Below are 20,817 nucleotides of genomic sequence, written 5' to 3'. Positions count from 1 at the left end.
TCATTGAAAATAAAATATTTATATTAAAATAAAAAAATATAATTTTTAATCAACTTTCGTTGCAACAAGATTTTCCTTAAAAAAAACCTAAAGGGTGAAATGCATCTAATTCTATGTTTTAAGTTGTAAATGAGAGTATCAAAATCTATATTATTTCATTTATTTCTATAATGAACCCCGCCATATAACCTAACTTATGTTATAAAAAAAAAACACAAAATAACATGAATATAATAAAAATAAAATGAAAAAGATTAGGCTGAAGCTATAGGCATTTAGGATGGATTAATGTTAATATTTGGAATGTTTCACAGACTTTGCACGATATGCTCTTGGAGCCAACATCCTATCCGTAGCTTGGAACTCCACTCACATTTTATCTCAAATTGTTTCATTTGTGCAGAAACTCTTTTTATAATGATGTGGATGAAAATCTTTATTCTCTTTTTAATCTTTTAGCATTCAAGGCTTGTAACTATAAGATTCTTGTTCATGTCTCTCGAACCATATAAACAATGTACTTTCTCTTATTCATTAATGATATTTTTTCTTTTACTTATAGAAAACAAAAAAAATAAAGAAATGCCCATGAATCTATCGTTATTATTACTTCTCCTTATGTGTTGAAGGTCGCAATGGTGAGGATAGACCAGAAAATACCTACTTCACTAAGGGTGGGTGAAGAGAAATTCGATCACAAGAAATTCGAAAAATTGGCTGTAACTAGAGCAAAATAATGACTTGATAGTGGTCCACGGTCACATTGAGTCTTTCTTACCACAAAATGTTGGGATCTATTTATAGAAATAGAAATTAAATTCTCGTGGGTAGACCGTTATCTGGGTGTAGCAAAGTGGTACAACATCTATAAAAGGGGTAATTTAGTCATATCAGAATATGTACTTGATACGTAATATGGAATACATTAGATTAGATTGGTCCATCCCTTTGGTAGTGGTTTTACTCCAAAGCTAAGTTATAAACCAATCAATAGCTATTATCTTCGAGGTTCCAAACTGGTTGGCCCGCAAAGGCCGGAGTTCGAGAAGAAAAAAAAGGAATAAAAGTTTCTAAAAGGATTATCCAGGGCAAATGAGAATTTAATGAGAAAAAATAAAAAACGAAAATCCGGAAAAAGTCGAAAATTGCCTTTTGGTTTTCATTTTCTTCGTCTTTCTTCCAATTTTAATTCACTCTCGAAATCCATCACCTTCTCTCTCTTCTGTTAATGAATGGATAATCGTTGGAAAAGCAAGTGAGTTCTGATGATTTGATTGATTGGGTTTTATTCCGGCGACCTCTTACAGTTAACAGATGGTTCCGCCGTATCGATTTCTCGTGGGTAGGATTTTATGACCGTTCGATTTGAATTTTGAAAGCAGCGTTCTTCGTCATCTGGTTTTGGACAGTTCAGAGGTTCTTAGTGGATCTGCGTATGTTTGATTTCTTCGAAATGTTGTTGACATTTTAGAAGGTGAGAGAAGAATCGGTATTTTAAGTTGTTTCAATTGTTGTTCTTCGGTGGTGGTTCTGCTATTATGAGCGATCTTTCGTAAGTTTTTTGTTTTTCTTTAGATTAAGATTACTGATGTATTGGCACGGTATTGAAATTGAAACAGAAGAAGTTTAAGAAGATCTAGGGTTAGGGTGTACCATCAGAAGGGGAGATGTTCAATAAAATCATTAAGCGTGGGCATCGCAAGGTCTCCAAGTCGGATCTCCATGAGCCTGCAATATATGGAAATGGTGCGTCGGCGTATCGGAATTCTGGATCGGTTTCCACATCGAATGTAACCGTGAACCATGCCTCTCGACCCACCATTGTTCCCTCTGGCGCCAATTCTCAGCAAAATGCCGCAGCAGCAGGTGCCAATGTACTCAGCCCCAGTGGGCTTTCGTCGGGTATCGTTGAAACTCTTCCCATGTTCAGAGAGGTTGCCGCTGCCGATCGCCCCGCTTTGTTCCTCCGAAAGCTCCAACTTTGCTCCATCCTTTTTGATTTTTCTGAGACGTTGAAATCGATTCGGGAGAAGGAGACTAAGCGTCAGACTCTTCTTGAACTTGTAGATTTCATACAATCGGGTTCTGGCAGGCTTAGTGAGGAACTCCAGGAAGAGATGGTACGGATGATTTCCATCAACGTTTTCCGTTGCCTCCCTCCATCTTCCCATGAGAATACAGGCGCCGAAGCCATTGACCCAGAGGAGGATGAACCGTATCTCGAGCCCTCGTGGCCTCACTTGCAGCTTGTGTATGAGCTGCTCTTGAGGTACGTTGTGTCGTCTGATACTGACACTAAGATCGCTAAACGTTACATTGATCATTCCGTTGTTTTAAAACTCCTTGATTTATTTGATTCCGAGGATCCCCGTGAGCGGGAGTACTTGAAGACCATTCTCCATCGTATATATGGGAAGTTCATGGTGCACCGTCCTTTCATAAGGAAGGCTATAAACAACATTTTTTATCGTTTCATATTTGAGACGGAGAGACACAGTGGAATTGGGGAGTTGCTGGAGATTCTCGGGAGCATAATAAATGGGTTTGCCTTGCCAATGAAGGAGGAGCATAAGTTGTTCCTCGTTCGTGCTCTTATCCCACTCCACAAGCCTAAATCTATTGCTTTGTATCATCAACAGCTCTCCTACTGTATAACGCAGTTTGTTGAGAAGGATTACAAGTTGGCAGATATTGTCATCAGGGGGTTTCTAAAGTACTGGCCAGTCACAAATTGTCAGAAGGAGGTTCTCCTTCTCGGAGAACTCGAAGAAGTGCTGGAGCTTACACAGGCTGCAGAATTTCAACGTTGCATGGTTCCACTTTTCAGACAGATTGGGCGTTGCCTTAATAGCTCCCATTTCCAGGTTCAGGAAATTTTCTTTTAATTTGTTATAGCTTCTTTTAGTTTCTATAATTCCGCATTACTCAGGTTGTCATCTTTCCATTGAGATGCTGAAATTTGTCTATGGAAACATGAAGATATGGACACTCCGCTTATTTTTACTGCCCTGATTTAGATTATAGCTTACTTTGAATGTTGGTTTGTTTATGTTTGTCTCCATCTGCTGCTGCTGCTCCCCCCCCCCCCCTTCCCCCTTCCCCTTTTTCTAGGGAACTTTTATGCCTTGATGAAGAAGCTGGGTGCTTTTTCCTTGACGTAGCAGAGAAGCCAAATAACCTTGAAAAACTTACTGTCTGCACTCGTGCGTAAAATTAGTTCAGTGAGAGCTTTACCTTAGGCTATGTTTGGAAGCCAAGAAAAGAAAAGGACAGAATCTTTAGGTTTTTGAGTTGCTTCCTATGACCCCTCTCTTTCCCTCTCAAATGTTGTGGATATAAGTTTTGAGGTGGTAGGTTTTACATGAGTGGGTTTGCCTCTTTACACTCTGGGTTTAGATGTTATGTTTATGAATGATGTTTTTTGTGTACCACACACTCGCTTTACTTCTTGCCTGGCAGAAGTAGAATAACATAGGTTCCTTCTTCACTGACCATTTTGTTGGGCAATATTTCTGAACTTTATTCCTTAATCCTTATGAGTTCAAAAGAGTCGAAGCTTAATATTGTAGCTATTGGGCATATAGAAAAGACAATGAGCTTCTGATTTAATGAATGAATCCATTTGTAAAATGGGTGAATGATATCTTGTTAGGAGTAGTTGTATAAGGCCCTAGGGTTTTATCCTTGGTGGTGACAACAAGGACTATCTAGCTAGGTGCCATTCTGTTGCAGGATGCCTAGGTATCTGCTAGGTGGGTCTTAGACTCTTAGTTATGTGCTGAATTCGCTGGTAAGGGTTTGTTGCCCCATCTAGTAGTACTTGGCTAAAACCTAAACACTAGTGACTTGTATTGAGGTTCAGGCTGTGTAATAGGTAGCAACTGGTCAATTAGCCCAACTAGCCAAGACCTTATCTATTGCTTCTGAGGAAAGGTATTTATGAAAAAGAAGAGGAAAACTTCTTTTAGGAGAAGTTGGTCAATGTATAGTGGGTAGTCCTCTTGTACCTACCCAGTTCAATACTGATGTATTATTTTTCTCTCTTTAGTTGGGTTTTAAACCAGTGCTTCTTCCCCTGACCTCATAGAAGTAAAAGAACTCCTTGAAGTTAATGATGAATTTCGGAAAGTATATTTGTTGCAAGGGTATCTAATGCAATCTGAAAAATCCAGATTATGGATCTCAGATGCAAGTAAGACCAGTCAAATCTGTGATCATAGCTGAGATAAAGGAAGCAACTGCATTTAAAAGGGAAGAAATCAGATTGATGGAAGGGAAGGGAAAAAAGATGAGATCGATCTTCTTGGGAGGAAGAAGCGAGAAAACGTGTGGAAGAACAGACCAGGTTTGGGATATCAATTCCGTAGGCATAGCTTAGCAGCACCAAAACTCATATTTTTTACTCAAATTATCTCCAATTAATGGGGGTTGTATTACATATATAAAGGCCTTTTAAAATTCCTAAATAGACTCATAAAAGGACTCATAATCACTCAAACTAACACAGATACACTTACTTGGATCGACCCAAACCCAGTTGGGTATCCAGACGAAGATGAACGGGGTCCAGTTTGAGTTTTTTGATCTCTTAGGATTTTAGGAATTTATGTTATTTGTTGAAATAATGTCTTTTAGTTTATTTTATTTTATTTTAATTTATTTTAGAAGTTATCTACATAGGGTGTTTGGTTTCCCAATTGTTCTTAGTTTTCTTATTTGAATTAGTTTCCTAGTTAGAGAGTTAGTCTTTATTTTTAGGAGTCTTTTATTTCTCTTTATATATGATGTAATTCCCCATTGTTGGAGATAGATTGAATAGAATGGAATAGTGAAGTGTTGTGAGTGCCTGCATGGCAAAAGTGATTGTGTGATCTTCTCCTCCCTCCCCCTCTTATGTGATATCTATTTATTTTAGAAGTTATCTACGTAGGGTATTTGGTTTCCCAATTGTTCTTAGTTTCCTAGTTAGAGAGTTAGTCTTTGTTCTTAGGAATATTTTATTTCTCTTTATATATGATGTAATTCCCCATCGTTGGAGATAGATTGAATAGAATGGAATAGTGAAGTGTTGTGAGTGCGTGGCCAAAGTGATTGTGCGATCTTCTCCCCCCTCCCCCCTCTTTCTTATGCGATTTCTCCTCTCTCCTGCAAATATTCCCTTCTTCCCTACCAGCCCTCCACCAATTATTATTTTACCCTCTCCCCTGCAACCTCCCTTCGTTCCCCCACACGCACAAAAAAAAAAAGTGTCTGTTGCAAAACAGAGATATCGACTCAAAAACCCTAACCCACCCCCTCCCCACAACAACCCTCTCTCTCCCATTTCTCGCTAAAACCCTACACCGCCCCCATTCTGTCGACTTCCACTGAAACCCCCTCACCTTCAGCCAAAAAAAAGGGAGAAGCTCACTGTTGATTCCAGTGACACTTCCCACAGCCTTTCCTTTATTTTTGTCCTCCCTCAATCGAACCCCCTCTCACCCAGGATTCTGCCAAAAAATAAAAAAGAAAAGTGAAGAAGAGAAGAGAGAAAGAGGTGTTTCAAAGAGAGTCGAGCATACTTGGTAGAAGTTGAACTCTTGTTCCTAAGCTCCCCTGAATTCCACCCCTCTTCTGTCGCGGCACAGTGTTATCCTCACTGGTTTGGAGCAGAAGACTCCAGCTAGGAGACTCCACCTTTGGTAACACGACATACGAAAACCCCTCCCTCCCTTTCTTCTTTTGTTCAATCGCGTTCCTTCCCCCAAATTCCCTTTTATTCTTTGTTCTTTAAATTTTTTCTTTAATTCCTAAACTGCCCTTCCATTTTATCCTTATTCTGATTAATTTTTTTCTTTCATTTAGTTCCAAATTTGTCCCTACCCATTGTGACATTCTCTTGTGGGTCTATAATTGCATCTTCCATATTTCTCATGTTTTAGCTCTTATTTTTTTCTTTTTCAGAATTACCCCTATTTTTAGTCTTTTTAGATCCCATTCTTCCAAGTTTAACCCTCCCCACCAGTACGGTACACTAGACTTCTTTTCTTTCAATAAATTACAATTCTGCCATTGTTATCATAAACCCACTACATCATGGAGGTTGATCGATACGGTTTACTTCTTTCGATTAGAGATGATCTCCATACACTACAAGTAAAACTTTGTGATCTCCATATAGGGCTTCTTGCTTTCAAGACCGGTTGTTAGGAGCTTGCCGAAAGTAATAACACCTTCTATGAGAAGGTGTCAAGCATGATACAATCATCAGAAGGCAGATCAGATGTGGAAGAAAATATGGACAACGAAAGCGACGATCAAACTGAAGTACACGGTCCAAATGTCCAATCAAGATTATAGTTGAAGAATTGATCGATGGTCCGATTTCAGTTGTGAAACCCCATGATCAAATTCCCATCGAAGAGACGTTGTTTGCTAATGACCATCAGAAGATTGTGACGATTGATCAGGAGATGCGTTGGATCATCGCCTCATCAAAGTCGATATTTATCGATGCCGATCGAATGGTGCTGATTCTCTTATTTTACAAAACTCGTGGACGATTTTTTCTCAACACCGGGGGAATTGATGCAGATACACTACCTTGGACCGACCCAAACCCAGTTGGGTATACAGACGAAGATGCACAGGGTCCATTTTGAGTTTTTGGATCTCCTAGGATTTTAGAAATTTATATTATTTGGGGAAGTAATGTCTTTTAGTTTATTTTAGAAGTTATCTACGTAGGGTATTTGGTTTCCCAATTGTTATTAGTTTCCTTATTTGAATTAGTTTCCTAGTTAGAGAGTTAGTCTTTATTTTTAGGAGTCTTTTATTTCTCTTTATATTTGATGTAATTCCCCATCGTTGGGGATAGATTGAATAGAATGGAATAGTGAAGTGTTGTGAGTGCCTGCGTGGCCAAAGTGATTGTGCGATCTTCTCCCCTCCCCTCCCCCTTTCTTATGTGATATCTTCTCTCTCTTGCAAATATTCCCTTCTTCCCTACTGGATAAACTTAAACAAAACTCAGTATTAAGTTTCCTAATCTACGTCAAACACTTAACTACTAATCCCGTGTGTTAAATTTGCCCTCACTTTATGTGCTTATAAGTCCATTATATTGATTGGAGGGCAAGGATACATGTAACCGACCCCATTTAGTTGGTTTAAGGCTGAGTTGTTGTTGTTGATAAATTAAGTCCATTACATCAATAAACCCAAAAAAATGGAAGACTTAAACCATAATTAACTACCCAAAGGTCAATTTTAGCCCATTGGACTGCCACCAACACCTAATGGGCTCCCAAGCTTGGATATAGGTTTCCATATGGGATTAATGCCTAATGCAACTGCATCAGTATGTCTGTTAGTTTTATGTAGTTTTAGGGTGGGAGTATATTAATATGGTAGGATGAGTTGCATGGGATTTTTTCTGAGACTCATGGGATTTATCTGTTATTTGCTTTTTCTTATTATGGAGGGATGAATTGTTTGATTTGCTTGAGATATGAAATGTTTGGGCTTATGAACTGAGAATGGTCTCCTATCATAGGTTTTGATGGGCAAACCTTGAACTCATGATGAATGGTACTTTTCGGGGAGGGGGGTGTTCAGAAATGATGACTGGTACTTGATTTTTGTCATTACTTTTTGTATTCTCTGCATGACTGCAGCATTTGTATTGGATAAGTTCTTTAGCTTTGTTATATCAATCTCCTTATTGATTTCCATTCAATTTCACTAGGATTCTAGAACTTCAAATCTAAACTATTAATCATTCTTAGTATATCTCATCTAAATCTAGCCTGCTTAAATATTGAAGTCTGAATGCAATAATTTGGCATGTTATTGCTGACCCTATGATGTAGTTCAAAAGAACTAGAAGTCAGGCAGCAAATCAGGCCATCACACAGGACAAAGAATGGATTAATAGGCTTAATTTGAGTGCCCAATGGGTTGTATGGGGCCTATGGGCCATGAGGTTTATATTTTTGGGTTTACTATTATAAGGGACCAGTTCTATTAGCCCAAATATTAGGAATTTAAGTGATACATGGGATTAAATAGTTAGTTTCTATTTGGTAATCTTCCAGGATAGTTTCTCTTTTGAAGATAGACTTGAGCTGTACGGGATTCTCCCTACCATACATAGGGGTTTCCTATTTTTCTTATTTCCATGAAGTTATAAATAAAGAGTAGGGTATCATATCCAATGCCATTGATTTGAGAAATAATTTGGCCTTGGGCTTGTGAGTTCTGTGAGAGCCGGAGCATGATTTGTAGGATTCAAAACTGCTCTATTGTGGGATGCAATAGGGAAACATTGGTGGGATGCCAAGGCTGGTAATGTAGTCCTAGATAGGTAGGAGACCTACTAGGAGCCAGATAGCAGGATTAATAGCAAAAAGGGGTTGCTGGTTCGAATGGACAGTACTAGGTTTTAGGTTAATTCTAGGGTTTAGGATGGGAATTTGGGAATGGGTCTTATATGGCTTTAATGGGCAGGTCTAGGGGGTCAATATGGTATAAAAATAATAGGATTTGGGAAGCTTTTAAAATTCTACAATTCTGGACAGAATTGAGTTGCAGATTTTGGGTTTTAATGGAGTGGAGGAATGGAGGGGTTATAGTGGAGACTAAGGGCTAGGGTTAAGGTCGAGTGTGGGGAATGATGTGGGGAATGTAGGTTGGAAGTAGGGTTTGAAATTGATGGCTAAATCTGGAGTTATGGGGGAGTCCTAGTTGAGGTAGGAGTTGCAGGTTTAATGGAGATTAGGGCTTGATGGATGGAGGGGAATGTGGATTAGGTCTAAGGGAAGATAAAGGATGATAGAAGAAGGTTTGAAATAAGAAAACAGGTTCAAACTGACTGTATTGCAGGACAATGGCAGCAGCTTGATGACTTGAGAGAACCTCATGATCTTCACAATGCAAGGAGTCGCAGGATCCACCCATCCCTTCACCTTGATATTACTCACAAGGCAACCTTGATATTACTCATAAGGCACACTCACGATGGAGCAAAGGCAGCAACAAAGGCAGCAAGCATAAAACTGAGTTTTTATTAATCAAAATTCGTATCTAATGCTGGCCTCCCTTACAAACTTATATAGAAGACTCAAAAATAGACTTAGACACTAAAAAGGAATGGCCTAACCCTATCCCTAACCTATTAGGTAACTTAAACCAACTAGGAAACTAAAATACTAAAAGAAATAGACTCAAAACATGGCTGGACTTATAGAGTCCTAATCCAGCCCAACTTACATCACATGACCACTTAAGTTGTCACATGACCACTTAACCAAGTCACATGATCACTTAAATTGAACCAATTGGATGCAACCAATTTGAACCGGTTCAATTAAAAAACATAAAAATAAACTAAGTATTGGGCTAATCCCGTGTGCAACTTATATACCCATATTTTAGGCCCATTAAAGTGGCCTATTACATTAGAAACCCATGGGATCAAAGGCCCAACATGTATGTAACTCAACCCTAGACTTATTCCCAGTGAAACAAGTCCTATTTGGTGATGAATCTGCATCAACTCTCCCCAACTTGAAAAAATTCGTCCTCGAATTTTGTAGTGATGAGGGGGAATCAACATGTGATCAACAGCTTTGACCATCCCCAAACAGAATTCCGGTGAAGCAGGAACATTGGGGATAAAATCTCCAAGGCGTGGAGCTTCTCTTCGAAGAACCATGGTGGCATAACAAACTCTATGTGTTCGTTTTCTGAATCAGCAGCAACTGTGAATGTCCTGTCCATAGAGTCTTCAGTGTTAGCAACCTTCGCATCTAATACTTGAGACACAAGCTCCACTTCTTCAAAAACAGCATCTTAAATGCCAATAATTTCTTGTGGAGTGCTCTCAACCACCTCTTCATCTTCTGCTGTTTCATCTTTTTCTACTTTGGTTTCTTCGACATTGACCACTTCAGTCGGGTCTTCTACATGTCGACTTTCCATCTTGGAAGCTATAGGGGCTGTCTCTTTCTTTTCATCACAATTCACTGCCACTTCAGCTTTATCTTTAACTTGTGCTCTCTCAACTTCCTTTGGTAATAGAAATTTGTATTCAGCCGCTGTTTTAATACTGGTGAAGTTAGATTTCCCACACTCTTCAACTTGCAAACGGAACCTCATTGATGGAGGCTTCAAGTTGTCTTTAGATTTGAAGGCCTTTTGGTGATGATGTTGTCGATGGGAATTTAAGTTACCTTTTTGTAGAGCTCTAAACGTTCGTGGGAAATATTTCTTACTCAGATCTTCTTTCATCTCTGCCCATGTAACAGGTTCTCTACCACTGTAGTCAGGATAATCCATCTGGGTTCTCCACCAATTATGTGCTGGTTCCACTAGCTTGGTATGTGCTAGTCTCATTTTCCTATGCTCAGGCAAATTATACCAATTAAAATAATCATCTAAAGTAGCTAACCAATCACAAAATACCTGTGGATCTGGTCTGCCATCAAAGTCTCTCAACTCATACGCCTCTGGAGGTCTATGGCGTCTCCTGTAGTCTCTATATCCTTTGTTCCTATCTTCACTCTGATCTCTGTACCTTTCTCTGTCTTCTCTGTATTGATCTCTCCTTGGGGCTCTTTGTACTACCGAATTGACTTGATATCTGTCCTTTTCTAGGGGAATGTTGCTTACAAGAGGCACAATTGGCCTTTGTTCCATTGCTGTCATTCGATCACCAAGGGCTTGCTGGTTTGTTGAAATCTTCTGCAGCAGTCATAATTGCAGCAAGGGAATCGGGTGGGGGTGGGGGTGGTTGTGTGGGGTCCACAGCAGGGGTGCCATGCTCAACCATGGCTCTGATACCAATTAATGTAGTCCTAGATAGGTAGGAGACCTACTAGGAGCCAGATAACAGGATCAATAGCAAAAAGGGGTTGCTGGTTCGAATGGACAGCACTAGGTTTTAGGTTAATTCTAGGGTTTAGGATGGGAATTTGGGAATGGGTCTTATATGGCTTTAATGGGCAGGTCTAGGGGGTCAATATGGTATAAAAATAATATGATTTGGGAAGCTTTTAAAATTCTGCAATTCTGGACAGAATTGAGTTGCAGATTTTGGGTTTTAATGGAGTAGAGGAATGGAGGGGTTATAGTGGAGACTAAGGGCTAGGGTTAAGGTTGAGTGTGGGGAATGATGTGGGGAATGTAGGCTGGAAGTAGGGTTTGAAATTGATGGCTAAATCTGGAGTTATGGGGGAGTCCTAGTTGAGGTAGGAGTTGCAGATTTAATGGAGATTAGGGCTTGATGGATGGAGGGGAATGTGGATTAGGTCTAAGGGAAGATAAAGGATGATAGAAGAAGGTTTGAAATAAAAAAACAGGTTCAAACTGACTGTATTGCAGGACAATGGCAGCAGCTTGATGACTTGAGAGAACCTCTCGATCTTCACAATGCAAGAAGTCGTAGGAGTACGCCCATCCCTTCACCTTGATATTACTCACAAGGCAACCTTGATATTACTCATAAGGCACACTCACGATGGAGCAAAGGCAGCAAGCATAAAACTGAGTTTTTATTAATCAAAATTCGTATCTAATGCTGGCCTCCCTTACAAACTTATATAGAAGACTCAAAAATTGACTTAGATACTAAAAAGGAATGGCCTAACCTTATCCATAACCTATTAGGTAACTTAAACCAACTAGGAAACTAAAATACTAAAAGAAATAGACTCAAAACATGGCTGGACTTATAGAGTCCTAATCCAGTTCAACTTACATCACATGACCACTTAACCAAGTCACATGATCACTTAAATTGAACCAATTGGATGCAACCAATTTGAACCGGTTCAATTAAAAAACATAAAAATAAAGTATTGGGCTAATCCCGTATGCAACCTATATACCCATATTTTAGGCCCATAAAAGTGGCCTATTACATTAGAAACCCATGGGATCAAAGGCCCAACATGTATGTAACTCAACCCTAGACTTATTCCCAATGAAACAAGCCCTATTTGGTGATGAATCTGCATCAGCTGGAGTTGGTGGGATGTCTGCAGTTGGTGAGATACCTACTTATCCTTCTTCCTCCTTTAAGCTTTGAGGGGCTGTTCCTTGCACCAAGGAGGGTACTCGACTAGAGTTTTGACCTAACCTAACTCACCTATTGAGAGAGATTAAAATTCTCCAGTGCTGGATTCTTAAGCCCTGCAATTTTGTTTTGACTAGTTTCGATATTTCGCATATTTCGGTAGTTTCGACCAAAAATACCAAGTTTTGACCAATTTTGACCAGCCTAATTTCGACCAGTTTTGATAGCACATGACATGTTGAGTTTTACCCAGAAAAGTACCAGTATTGACCTGATTTTGGTCGAAACTTATGAAATCTCGGTTTCCTGGTTGGTCGAAACCGAGTTTTATAACCTTGTCTCCATTTCACCCTAATGTGACCTAGAATTCCATAATACCATCCTTCTATTTGATACAAGAAACCTAATTGTAAGTTATATACCAGCCTGATTTTGTATCTGTGTTATAGTTGGGCCCATTACCTACTGGCTTTTATATTGTCATGTGTTGTTATATGTGCCATAAACATTAGTGATACAGATAAATCACAGATGCGGGCTTATTTTAGTGGAAATAAGCCTTGGGTTGGGTTTTATATGTGTTGGGCCTTTAGTCCAAAGGGTTTTCTTTGTAATAGGCATAGTACTATATCTCGCGATATATCGGTATCTCGGGCCTACCGAGATATCCGAAATTTCGCCAAATTTTGCCGAAATATTGCATTTTTTTTGTAATATTTCGGGAGTCCATCTCGGTGGGTATTTGGCCATATCTAGGCCTGATACTTCATGGACACCCTTATTTAAGCTAAATAAACACATTTAAACCTTCATATTGCAAAAAAAATGAACTCAAAGTGGTGTTTTGGGTTTGCACCCTTGATTGACTGTATACGGTCGGATCCTGTTGTATAAAATAGTTAAATACATATTGTTTAAGTACTAAAAGACATAATAAGAAATTTAAACAAAGTAATGAAACAAAAATAAAGTCAAATATAACCTTTACTCATAAAGTCATAAGTGCATAAGTCATAACTCATAAACTTCATAATAGTCAATAGTTCAATACTCAATACACAAAGTATTTCTACAAAATTTACCGAAATATACCGAAATGTACCGAAATATATTGCTCAATACACAGTATTTCACCGAAATATTGCCGAAATTTGAACTTTTTTCATTTCGAAAGCCCATCTAGTCTCAGTAGTGTCGAAATTACCGGAATTTACCGAAATTTTAGCGATGTATCGCGAAATTTTGTACCATGGTAATAGGCCACTTTAATGAGCCTAAAATATGGGTAGAAGTTAGGAATACGGGATTCACTTTATTAGTTTCGTTTGAGTGTTTTATTTCATTAAGTAATTGTTATTTCCTTGGTTGTTGAGGATAGGATAGAGTCTTGCCTGAATAGAACTCCTATTCTAATTTTGGATAGAGCTATAATTTTACACCTATTCTAAATAGTTAATTTCTATTTAAAGGATGCAACGCCATAGAGCCCCCTATGGTTTTCAATATTAAATAAAGCTTGGCCTTCTTCCATTCTTCTTTGTCTTACCCACCATCAGACCAGGTTAGTATTTTTAAGTTTCTATTATGTTCTTATGCATACCTACTTGCCGGAATATAGTTCTTTATAGTTATACATATGAAATTCAAATCTAATTCATATATGGCAATCGGATTACATTCTAAACACACCCCACAGTTTCAAATTTTGATCTGTGTTGTTTTCCTAGAATCCTATTTGTAGTTGAAGTTCAAGTTCTACTCTGTTATAGGATCAGACTTGATTTTCTGTTTTAGCACAGTATTAATGTAGGACAGACTTTAAAGCTTCAATTAGTCCCAAAACAGGACCTTAAATCTGGGAATGAGTCACACTTGAGAAGTACTCTGGCTGTGATAAGGTTGATGGGAAAGGGTATGAAACAGAATAGAGGAAAATCAGATTGTAGACAGCAGTTTTAGGGACTGGAAATTGGACAGGGATGGAGAGTTTTAGGTCAAACAAATTAGGGGTTAATCCAAAGGCCTCTATGCAATCAGCAGGGTCAAGGTCTTCCTAACGATGTCATAAACTGGGCTGAAAACTGCAGAATACTTAACACAGAGACTGATTATGGCCTTATTGGAGAAGATGAATAACTGCAGATCAGGTGGTCAGTTTGGTTTGAAATTCGGATCGAATCCCCCTCCTGGGTAGACTAAAACTCGATCAAAATATTGGCCAGTTCTGATGGGTGGTTTAGAGTGGAAGTGGTAGACTTGGGGAATAAGAAATTAGAAGGTTAAGAGGACAGAATTAGAAACAGCGAGTAGCCTTTGCCAAAGAAGAGCTAAGAGCTTACTTGTTTGTTGCCTTGCCAAAGTTAGGGGTTGTCAGGAGTGAGGGAGTGAGATAGAAGTTTCACAGTGAGAAGTGTAAGGGTAAAAGAGAAGTGTCAGACTTCGAATAGAAGGTAATAGAGTGAAGGACATGGCCCTTACTTAGGAAAGGGCTCGAGAAGTGGAAAGGGAAGAGTTGTAAGGAGAAGCTACTCTGTAAACACAATCAATAAAGAGTTCCGTTAGCGGTCTTCAATGAACAGAGGCGGGCTAGTAACATATTAACAGATGAAGCCCACGGATAGGTAACGGTAAAAGATCCCTAGTCTGATAGCTTTATTTAGTAGTTTAAAAGCTATGTTTTGAGTATGAGTTCCTCTTTAGACACAATAATAAGCAGTGTTGTTACAGTGTCCAGTATCGACAATGCAGTCTACAGATGTGGGCACAGAGTCGGCTTAATAACAGATTCAATAAAGTTACCCTTTATGGAAAGACTTAGGCTCAGCAAATCCTAATGGGTCGGGTTGGTAAGGTTGAATGACCGAAAGCAAGCATGTAAAAAGCAGCAATAGTTTAAGTAGAAATCGTGGAGCTCTTCTGCCCCCTTGGGTTGCTTTATATAATTATAGAAAGGAGCAGCAGGGTCCAAAATTAGAAAGTTTCCAATTGGTCTCCCTTTGCTTGGAATACAAGGCACAATCAGTTTCTAAACTGATGTGAACTAATTGTTGACACTTTCTAACAATGAAAATAGAAAGTAGCTAACATCAAGTAGACCACTAGGCTGGACCATAATCTAAATTGAACCAACCAGTTCATTCTAAGACTCAAGGGATTGAAATAAATCAAAATAACTCAAGTCTGGGTGCTAGGTAGCAGCCCTCTTCTTCTTCTTCCTTGAGTACACCTTCAGATCTGCATTAAGTATTCTTATATTATGGCTGAAATCTGTGGGTGTTTTAATACTCTTTTAATTGCTAGTTTGAACTCCATAAGATCTGCCATTAATAGTCACTTCTGAATTTTGTTTTAAAGAATTTATTCCTAGTAGGATACCCTTATAACTCCATATCAAACCATTGGATCAGACTCATCTTTTGAGGAGGTATTCTTGGCCATACTTTTGACCTTCGACCAGAATTTTAAGCCCAACTAAGTTTCTGATTATTAGTTATCAAATGTCTCTTACAATCTGGTTTCTAAACCTGTCACTGCGAATCTGATTTCTAAACCTGTCACAGTGATTCGGTGTCATTGGATTTCTGAACCTAGTATTCTTAGGCTTCTAGAAACTCATGTGTGGTATCTTGACTTAACATATTAAAGATGATTTGCTTTATTACTTTATTTTAGCTGTTTCTGGTGTCCCAGAATCTGCCATAAGGCAACTTTGTAGCACAGGAAAATGGTCCACGTTTGGCTTATACTCTGCTTTGTTCAGCTCATGTGAAAGCACTTTGCCAGATGGCAAAAATAAACCCTCTCTTCATCTGCCTGTGTTTGACACTATGACCTAAAAAATTGTTAGTTTGATGGTTGAAAGTGGCAAAAGGAGAAGTCAATAGAAAAGGAGGGAGGGTTGTAAATACAATTAAAGTGGGAATACAAAATTTGACATATGTTCAATCTAAAATCTCCATTATCCGTGTGTACTGTCAAATTGGCTGCATCTTCTCTCCAGGTCGCCCAACTTTTCATATATATCTGAATTATTACTATTTTTAATCTTTGGTAACTGATACACATGCGTAGTCCCTAGACCAAAACTTGCCTCCAGCAGCTAAACTGCATAGGTGTTGCCCTGCTGCCTTCATTATATCAATGCCAGGTTCAGTAAAAGCAGTATTTTTTAAAAAAAATTTCTTATCTGACCTGAACGATTGTATTTAAGACTAGTAGTATACTTGTGATTACAGGAGTCTGTTTCGCCAAGTCACCTACCATATTTAGTCCTAACTTGTGCACAAATTTGTCATTTTTGCTATTGCTAGTGATGTGTTTGTTCATTTATATCCGCAAAGTTCATTTGTTCTCTTGAATTTAAAGAGGCAACTATGAGTATGCCAGGTTTTGTGTAACCCACATAGTGCATCATTAATACATGAAAAAAAATGAAGAGTATTTTAAGCTAGATTTAGTATGATTTCCATTTCAATTTCGCATTGATTTTTTGAAATAGTCAACAAATAGATTTTTGGTCAAAAAAATTGAAATTGTTTTGGTTGTATCAATATGAAATATTTCAAGAATAAAAAAAAAACCATTTGGTAGTTCAATTTCTGAGAATAGATTCTCTATATTTCTTTGGGAAGGGTTGTGGTGGTGGTGGCATGGAAGTGGTGGTGGTGACATGGAAGTGGTGGTGGCAGTGATGGTGGTGGTGGTGGTGGCGGGAGGTGATGGCAGTGGTTGTGGTGGTGGGGTGATGGTGAGACCATTATGAGAAGAAGAAGGGTGATGTTTTATTTTTAACATGAAATTACTACTTTGCCCATCAAATTAATATGTGCTCATTAAAGAGCAAGAGTGAAATCAAATGCAATAGACTTTCCGACACAGCTCCTCAGCTATTTCAGAATTTCTATTTCACTTGATTTCTATTTCACTGAGATGAGGTGCAAAAATCAGACCAAACAATTTCCAAAATACAAATCATCCTCTGAAAGTGAAATAGAAATCATGCCAAATCAGGCCTTAATGTGAGAAGTCTTGAGGTGAATAAATTCCAGAGTATGAGTGGGAATGATTTACTTCATAGTTCGTGTATTTGTACTGTAGACCATAGGTGTCAAGGCGCCTAGGCTAACCAAGGCGATCGAAGGGGTAAAAAACCAAGGCAACACCAACAAGGAGACAAGGCATCGTGACAACTATGCTTTATACTGAATCCTCCAGTTTGTAGCTACTTCTTGAATTTTAAGTCCAAAGTTTTGTCAAAAATGAATTTGTTTTTGAGTCATCGGCCTCTCCATCTGAATCAACTTTGCTAGTTTTAGTTTGGATTTGTAGTTTGCATTTGGTTGTTGGATATGATCATATTCTAGTAAAAGTTGAGATACGAGTTAATACTTGCTACACTTTTCTCTTTGTTTGTTTGCTCATGATGAGTTGCATTGTGTTGCACTTTGGAATCCATTTTTTTTTTGTTAGGGGGGGGGGGTATTTGGAAGACCATTTAAAAGGAAATCAAGTTCTATAATGACAGCTCTAGGTTTCAGGTGCCTTCTCACCATCACAGGATTTCTTGTCTTGTAGATGGGATAATTATTTATGATGTGAATGTTGGTATGAAAATAATGAAATGGTACCTTCTGTGTATATGGAGTTCCTCTTCCTTTTGTTTACCAATTTCTATACTGTGTCAGATGTTAACTGTAGCATAGATGTTGATGCGGTTGTTGCAAATCTGCAATATGTGAAACAAGTCTATCAACACAGCAGCTTGTATACAGCAGTTGTCTAAGGCAATTTTTCCCTTCAATTTTTCCACTTTGCGGTTATTGCAAATCTTATGATCAAGTGTTATTGTCCAAATTATATTTCACATTTTGACTCAAATCATTTGAGTTACTCCTCCCTCTTCATTCAAGCCTTGTACCAACCATTTCTATTTGCTGCATGAATCTTGTTATATAATCAACAGGAATGATAATTTCATTTGCGACTGTAAACATCCCATTTTATTGTGCCTTCCGCTCTATTCGATGTTGTGCCCAATATGTCTTTAGGAGCATAAAAAAAAAGTGCATTGGACACTTTGACCTGCAATCCTCTTCAGTTGATGGAGAAGGTCATATCTTTGTCAACGCAAAATTCTTCAGATAATTCATTGCCCACTTCCGCAACCCATATTGTTATCAGTCTTTCTTTTAGATTTTGAACAGCATCCTTAAACTTTCTTTCCTTACAAATAACTGATCCAAGATCATGAAGCCTAAGTATAAAGATAATGGGGCTTGCTTTGTCATAACACAATGTACCGATCAATCCATTGGATCATTGTATTTGGACATGGAATCCATTGCAGAGTTCAATTTGCTCCTTTCTATTTACCCTTCTTTTTTCCATCTTTCCTAAAGATAACTTTTTGTTCAGCTTGCTTTTCACTATTTAGAGTGTTTACCTGTTTGAACAACAGAGAAGCCACAACTAGAAATTTTCCTTTGATCCTTTTTACTATACTTATAATTTGTGGAATCAGTGAAGCAGATGTTTCATTCTTAGATAATATCAGAGCTGTTATGGTCATTGTAAAATGTGAATAGAAAAATAAGAATGCACTTTTACCAAGTTTTACTGCAATTGAAACCATATTTACTCCTTAACATTGTCGTGGTTCCTTTTCTGCATTTGTTTGCGTATGTCAATGTTATTTGTTTGCATATGTTGTTTATATAAATATGTTTCATTTCAGTTGAAGTCTTGCACCTATGGATATTGGTAAGAGTGTCCTAAAAGGCCTTTTTCAGTGTGCATTTGAGCATTATTGCCTGCTCCATAAACTATGGTTCTTCACCCACCCTGATTTCTTTTTGAGTTGGGGGTGTAGTAGGGAGCTCTTATCTCCACTAAGGAAGAGAAGAAAGTAAGTTAATTGAATTCAGAAAGTTTAAAATATATAGAAGATTATTTAATAAATTCAGAAAATTTAAGATATTTAAGAGTATTGTTTAACAATGGAGAGGTGCCTCCACCCGGATTGAAAACGAGAGAGAGAGAGAGAGAAAGACCATGTAAGTAGAAACTAAGACTCAAGTCCTAAGAACTTTAGTGTTTTGATTTTTATTTCTCATCAGGGATGCATATGGAACCCTGTTCGTCTTTTTCTGTTCTAGGAAACAAAAGGAAAAAACTTATATGTAAATGGGTTGACCCGCTCCCTTCTTTTTTCCGAGTTATGACCTTCTAGAAGCTCGAACACCTTATAGAAATTTCTCTAAGGCATGAAACTCCTCAGAATTTTGAGATGTCCTCAAAGTTGCTGATGGAACAATTTAATATGGATTGATCCTCCAACTTTTATGACCACTTTGTCATTAGTATTTTGGTTCTAGGGTAATGCCATTGTTACTGCTTTTCTAGTGGGCATCTTGCTAAGACCCTGGTGCAGGTGTATTGGTCCTTCGCCAAATGAAGTGATACCTAAGCCACAAGTCTGGTACACGTACAGATGAATGTGGAAGCATGCAGTGCTTGATAATCTATTCTTGTGAATTCTGAATGTTACTTATGGTTTGCTCACCAGGGGTATCTGTTGTTGGAACTGTTTCATTATTGTTGTGCGTTGTGTTTGCAAAGGCATTCATTTGATTAGAAATTCTAAGTTGTGTTCAGGATTGTAGTACCTTTGTATAAAGTGTTTGCTAAAGCTAAGCTACATGGCAGGTAGCAGAGCGAGCCCTGTTTTTGTGGAACAATGATCACATTGTGAGCTTGATCGCACAGAACCGTAGCGTGATATTCCCACTTATTTTTGAACCACTGGAGACGAACATAAAGAGCCATTGGAATCAGGCTGTTCATGGGCTGACAGCCAATGTGCGAAAGATGTTCTTGGAGATGGACAATGAGTTGTTTGAAGAGTGCTTAAGGCAGTACCAAGAGAAAGTGACCAATGCCAAAGAATTAGAAGAACAGCGAGAGTTGACATGGAAGAGACTGGAAGCTGTTGCAGCCAAGGCTGGAGGAGAGGACATGGTTTTGGTAAACTGATATAGTTGGATGCCCTGTCGATCAGATTGGATAGATAGGTGACTAAGGTGGGTAATACTGGCTTCTCTTCATTCTAGTTGGATTTTTTTTTTTTTTTTTTGGTGGGGATGAGAGGGGAGGGGTGTTGGAAAATGTCCTATTGGGTATGCAAGAAAGGCAGTGAGTAGTGTAAGTAACAAATGTATCAAAATATGTGGACAATATGCTGCAGATTATGAATGCTTGTGAAGATTTCCAGCAAATTTGTTGATTCCCCTAACTACTAATCCATTCTTTAAAATAAAATAACTAAATAAAAGAAAGAAAACCAATTTTATTTGTCCGATGAAAGCACAACCTCATGGGCCTGGTATGTTTCGGAGCCAGCTGTTTTTTCTTCTTTTAATGGCTAAGCCTGCTGTGAATCATCAGGTTTTTCTATTTTGGGGGTAAGATTTCCAATTGTGAGGAGGATTTAAAAAAAGGGAAAATATGTTTGTAACCCAGGTGGTTACAGGATAAGTTGTAACCTCTCTTTTATACTGATAGGATAATCCCTGCTCTTCGAGGGAGCAACCTCCAGAAAGTACGAGGGAGAGAGGGAGAGAGAAAAGAGAGAGATTGGTTGTAATATCAGGTCTGTTTTATTCTATCAACATTCATCTCTTTATATCACTCATTACACGTACTCCCTTAACCAAACGGTTACATAAAGGCCTATCAGGTTCTTAAACGTAATCAACTAAGGTAAC

At 38.3% G+C, this 20,817-nt stretch overlaps 1 protein-coding gene across 1 annotated transcript; it reads left to right on the top strand.

Moving 5' to 3' along the window:
- Positions 1-1,228: 1,228 nt before the first annotated feature.
- Positions 1,229-20,328, top strand: LOC122650355 (serine/threonine protein phosphatase 2A 57 kDa regulatory subunit B' beta isoform-like). Its single transcript, XM_043843765.1, has 3 exons — positions 1,229-1,532; positions 1,590-2,864; positions 19,760-20,328. Exons 2-3 carry the CDS (start codon positions 1,668-1,670, stop codon positions 20,084-20,086), a joined length of 1,524 nt encoding a protein of 507 aa, XP_043699700.1. The 5' UTR covers positions 1,229-1,532; positions 1,590-1,667; the 3' UTR covers positions 20,087-20,328.
- Positions 20,329-20,817: the final 489 nt, after the last annotated feature.

Source organism: Telopea speciosissima, chromosome 2, assembly GCF_018873765.1.
Source record: "Telopea speciosissima isolate NSW1024214 ecotype Mountain lineage chromosome 2, Tspe_v1, whole genome shotgun sequence".
Classification (NCBI taxonomy): Eukaryota; Viridiplantae; Streptophyta; class Magnoliopsida; order Proteales; family Proteaceae; genus Telopea; species Telopea speciosissima.
This window is presented reverse-complemented; position numbering and strand designations above follow the sequence as displayed.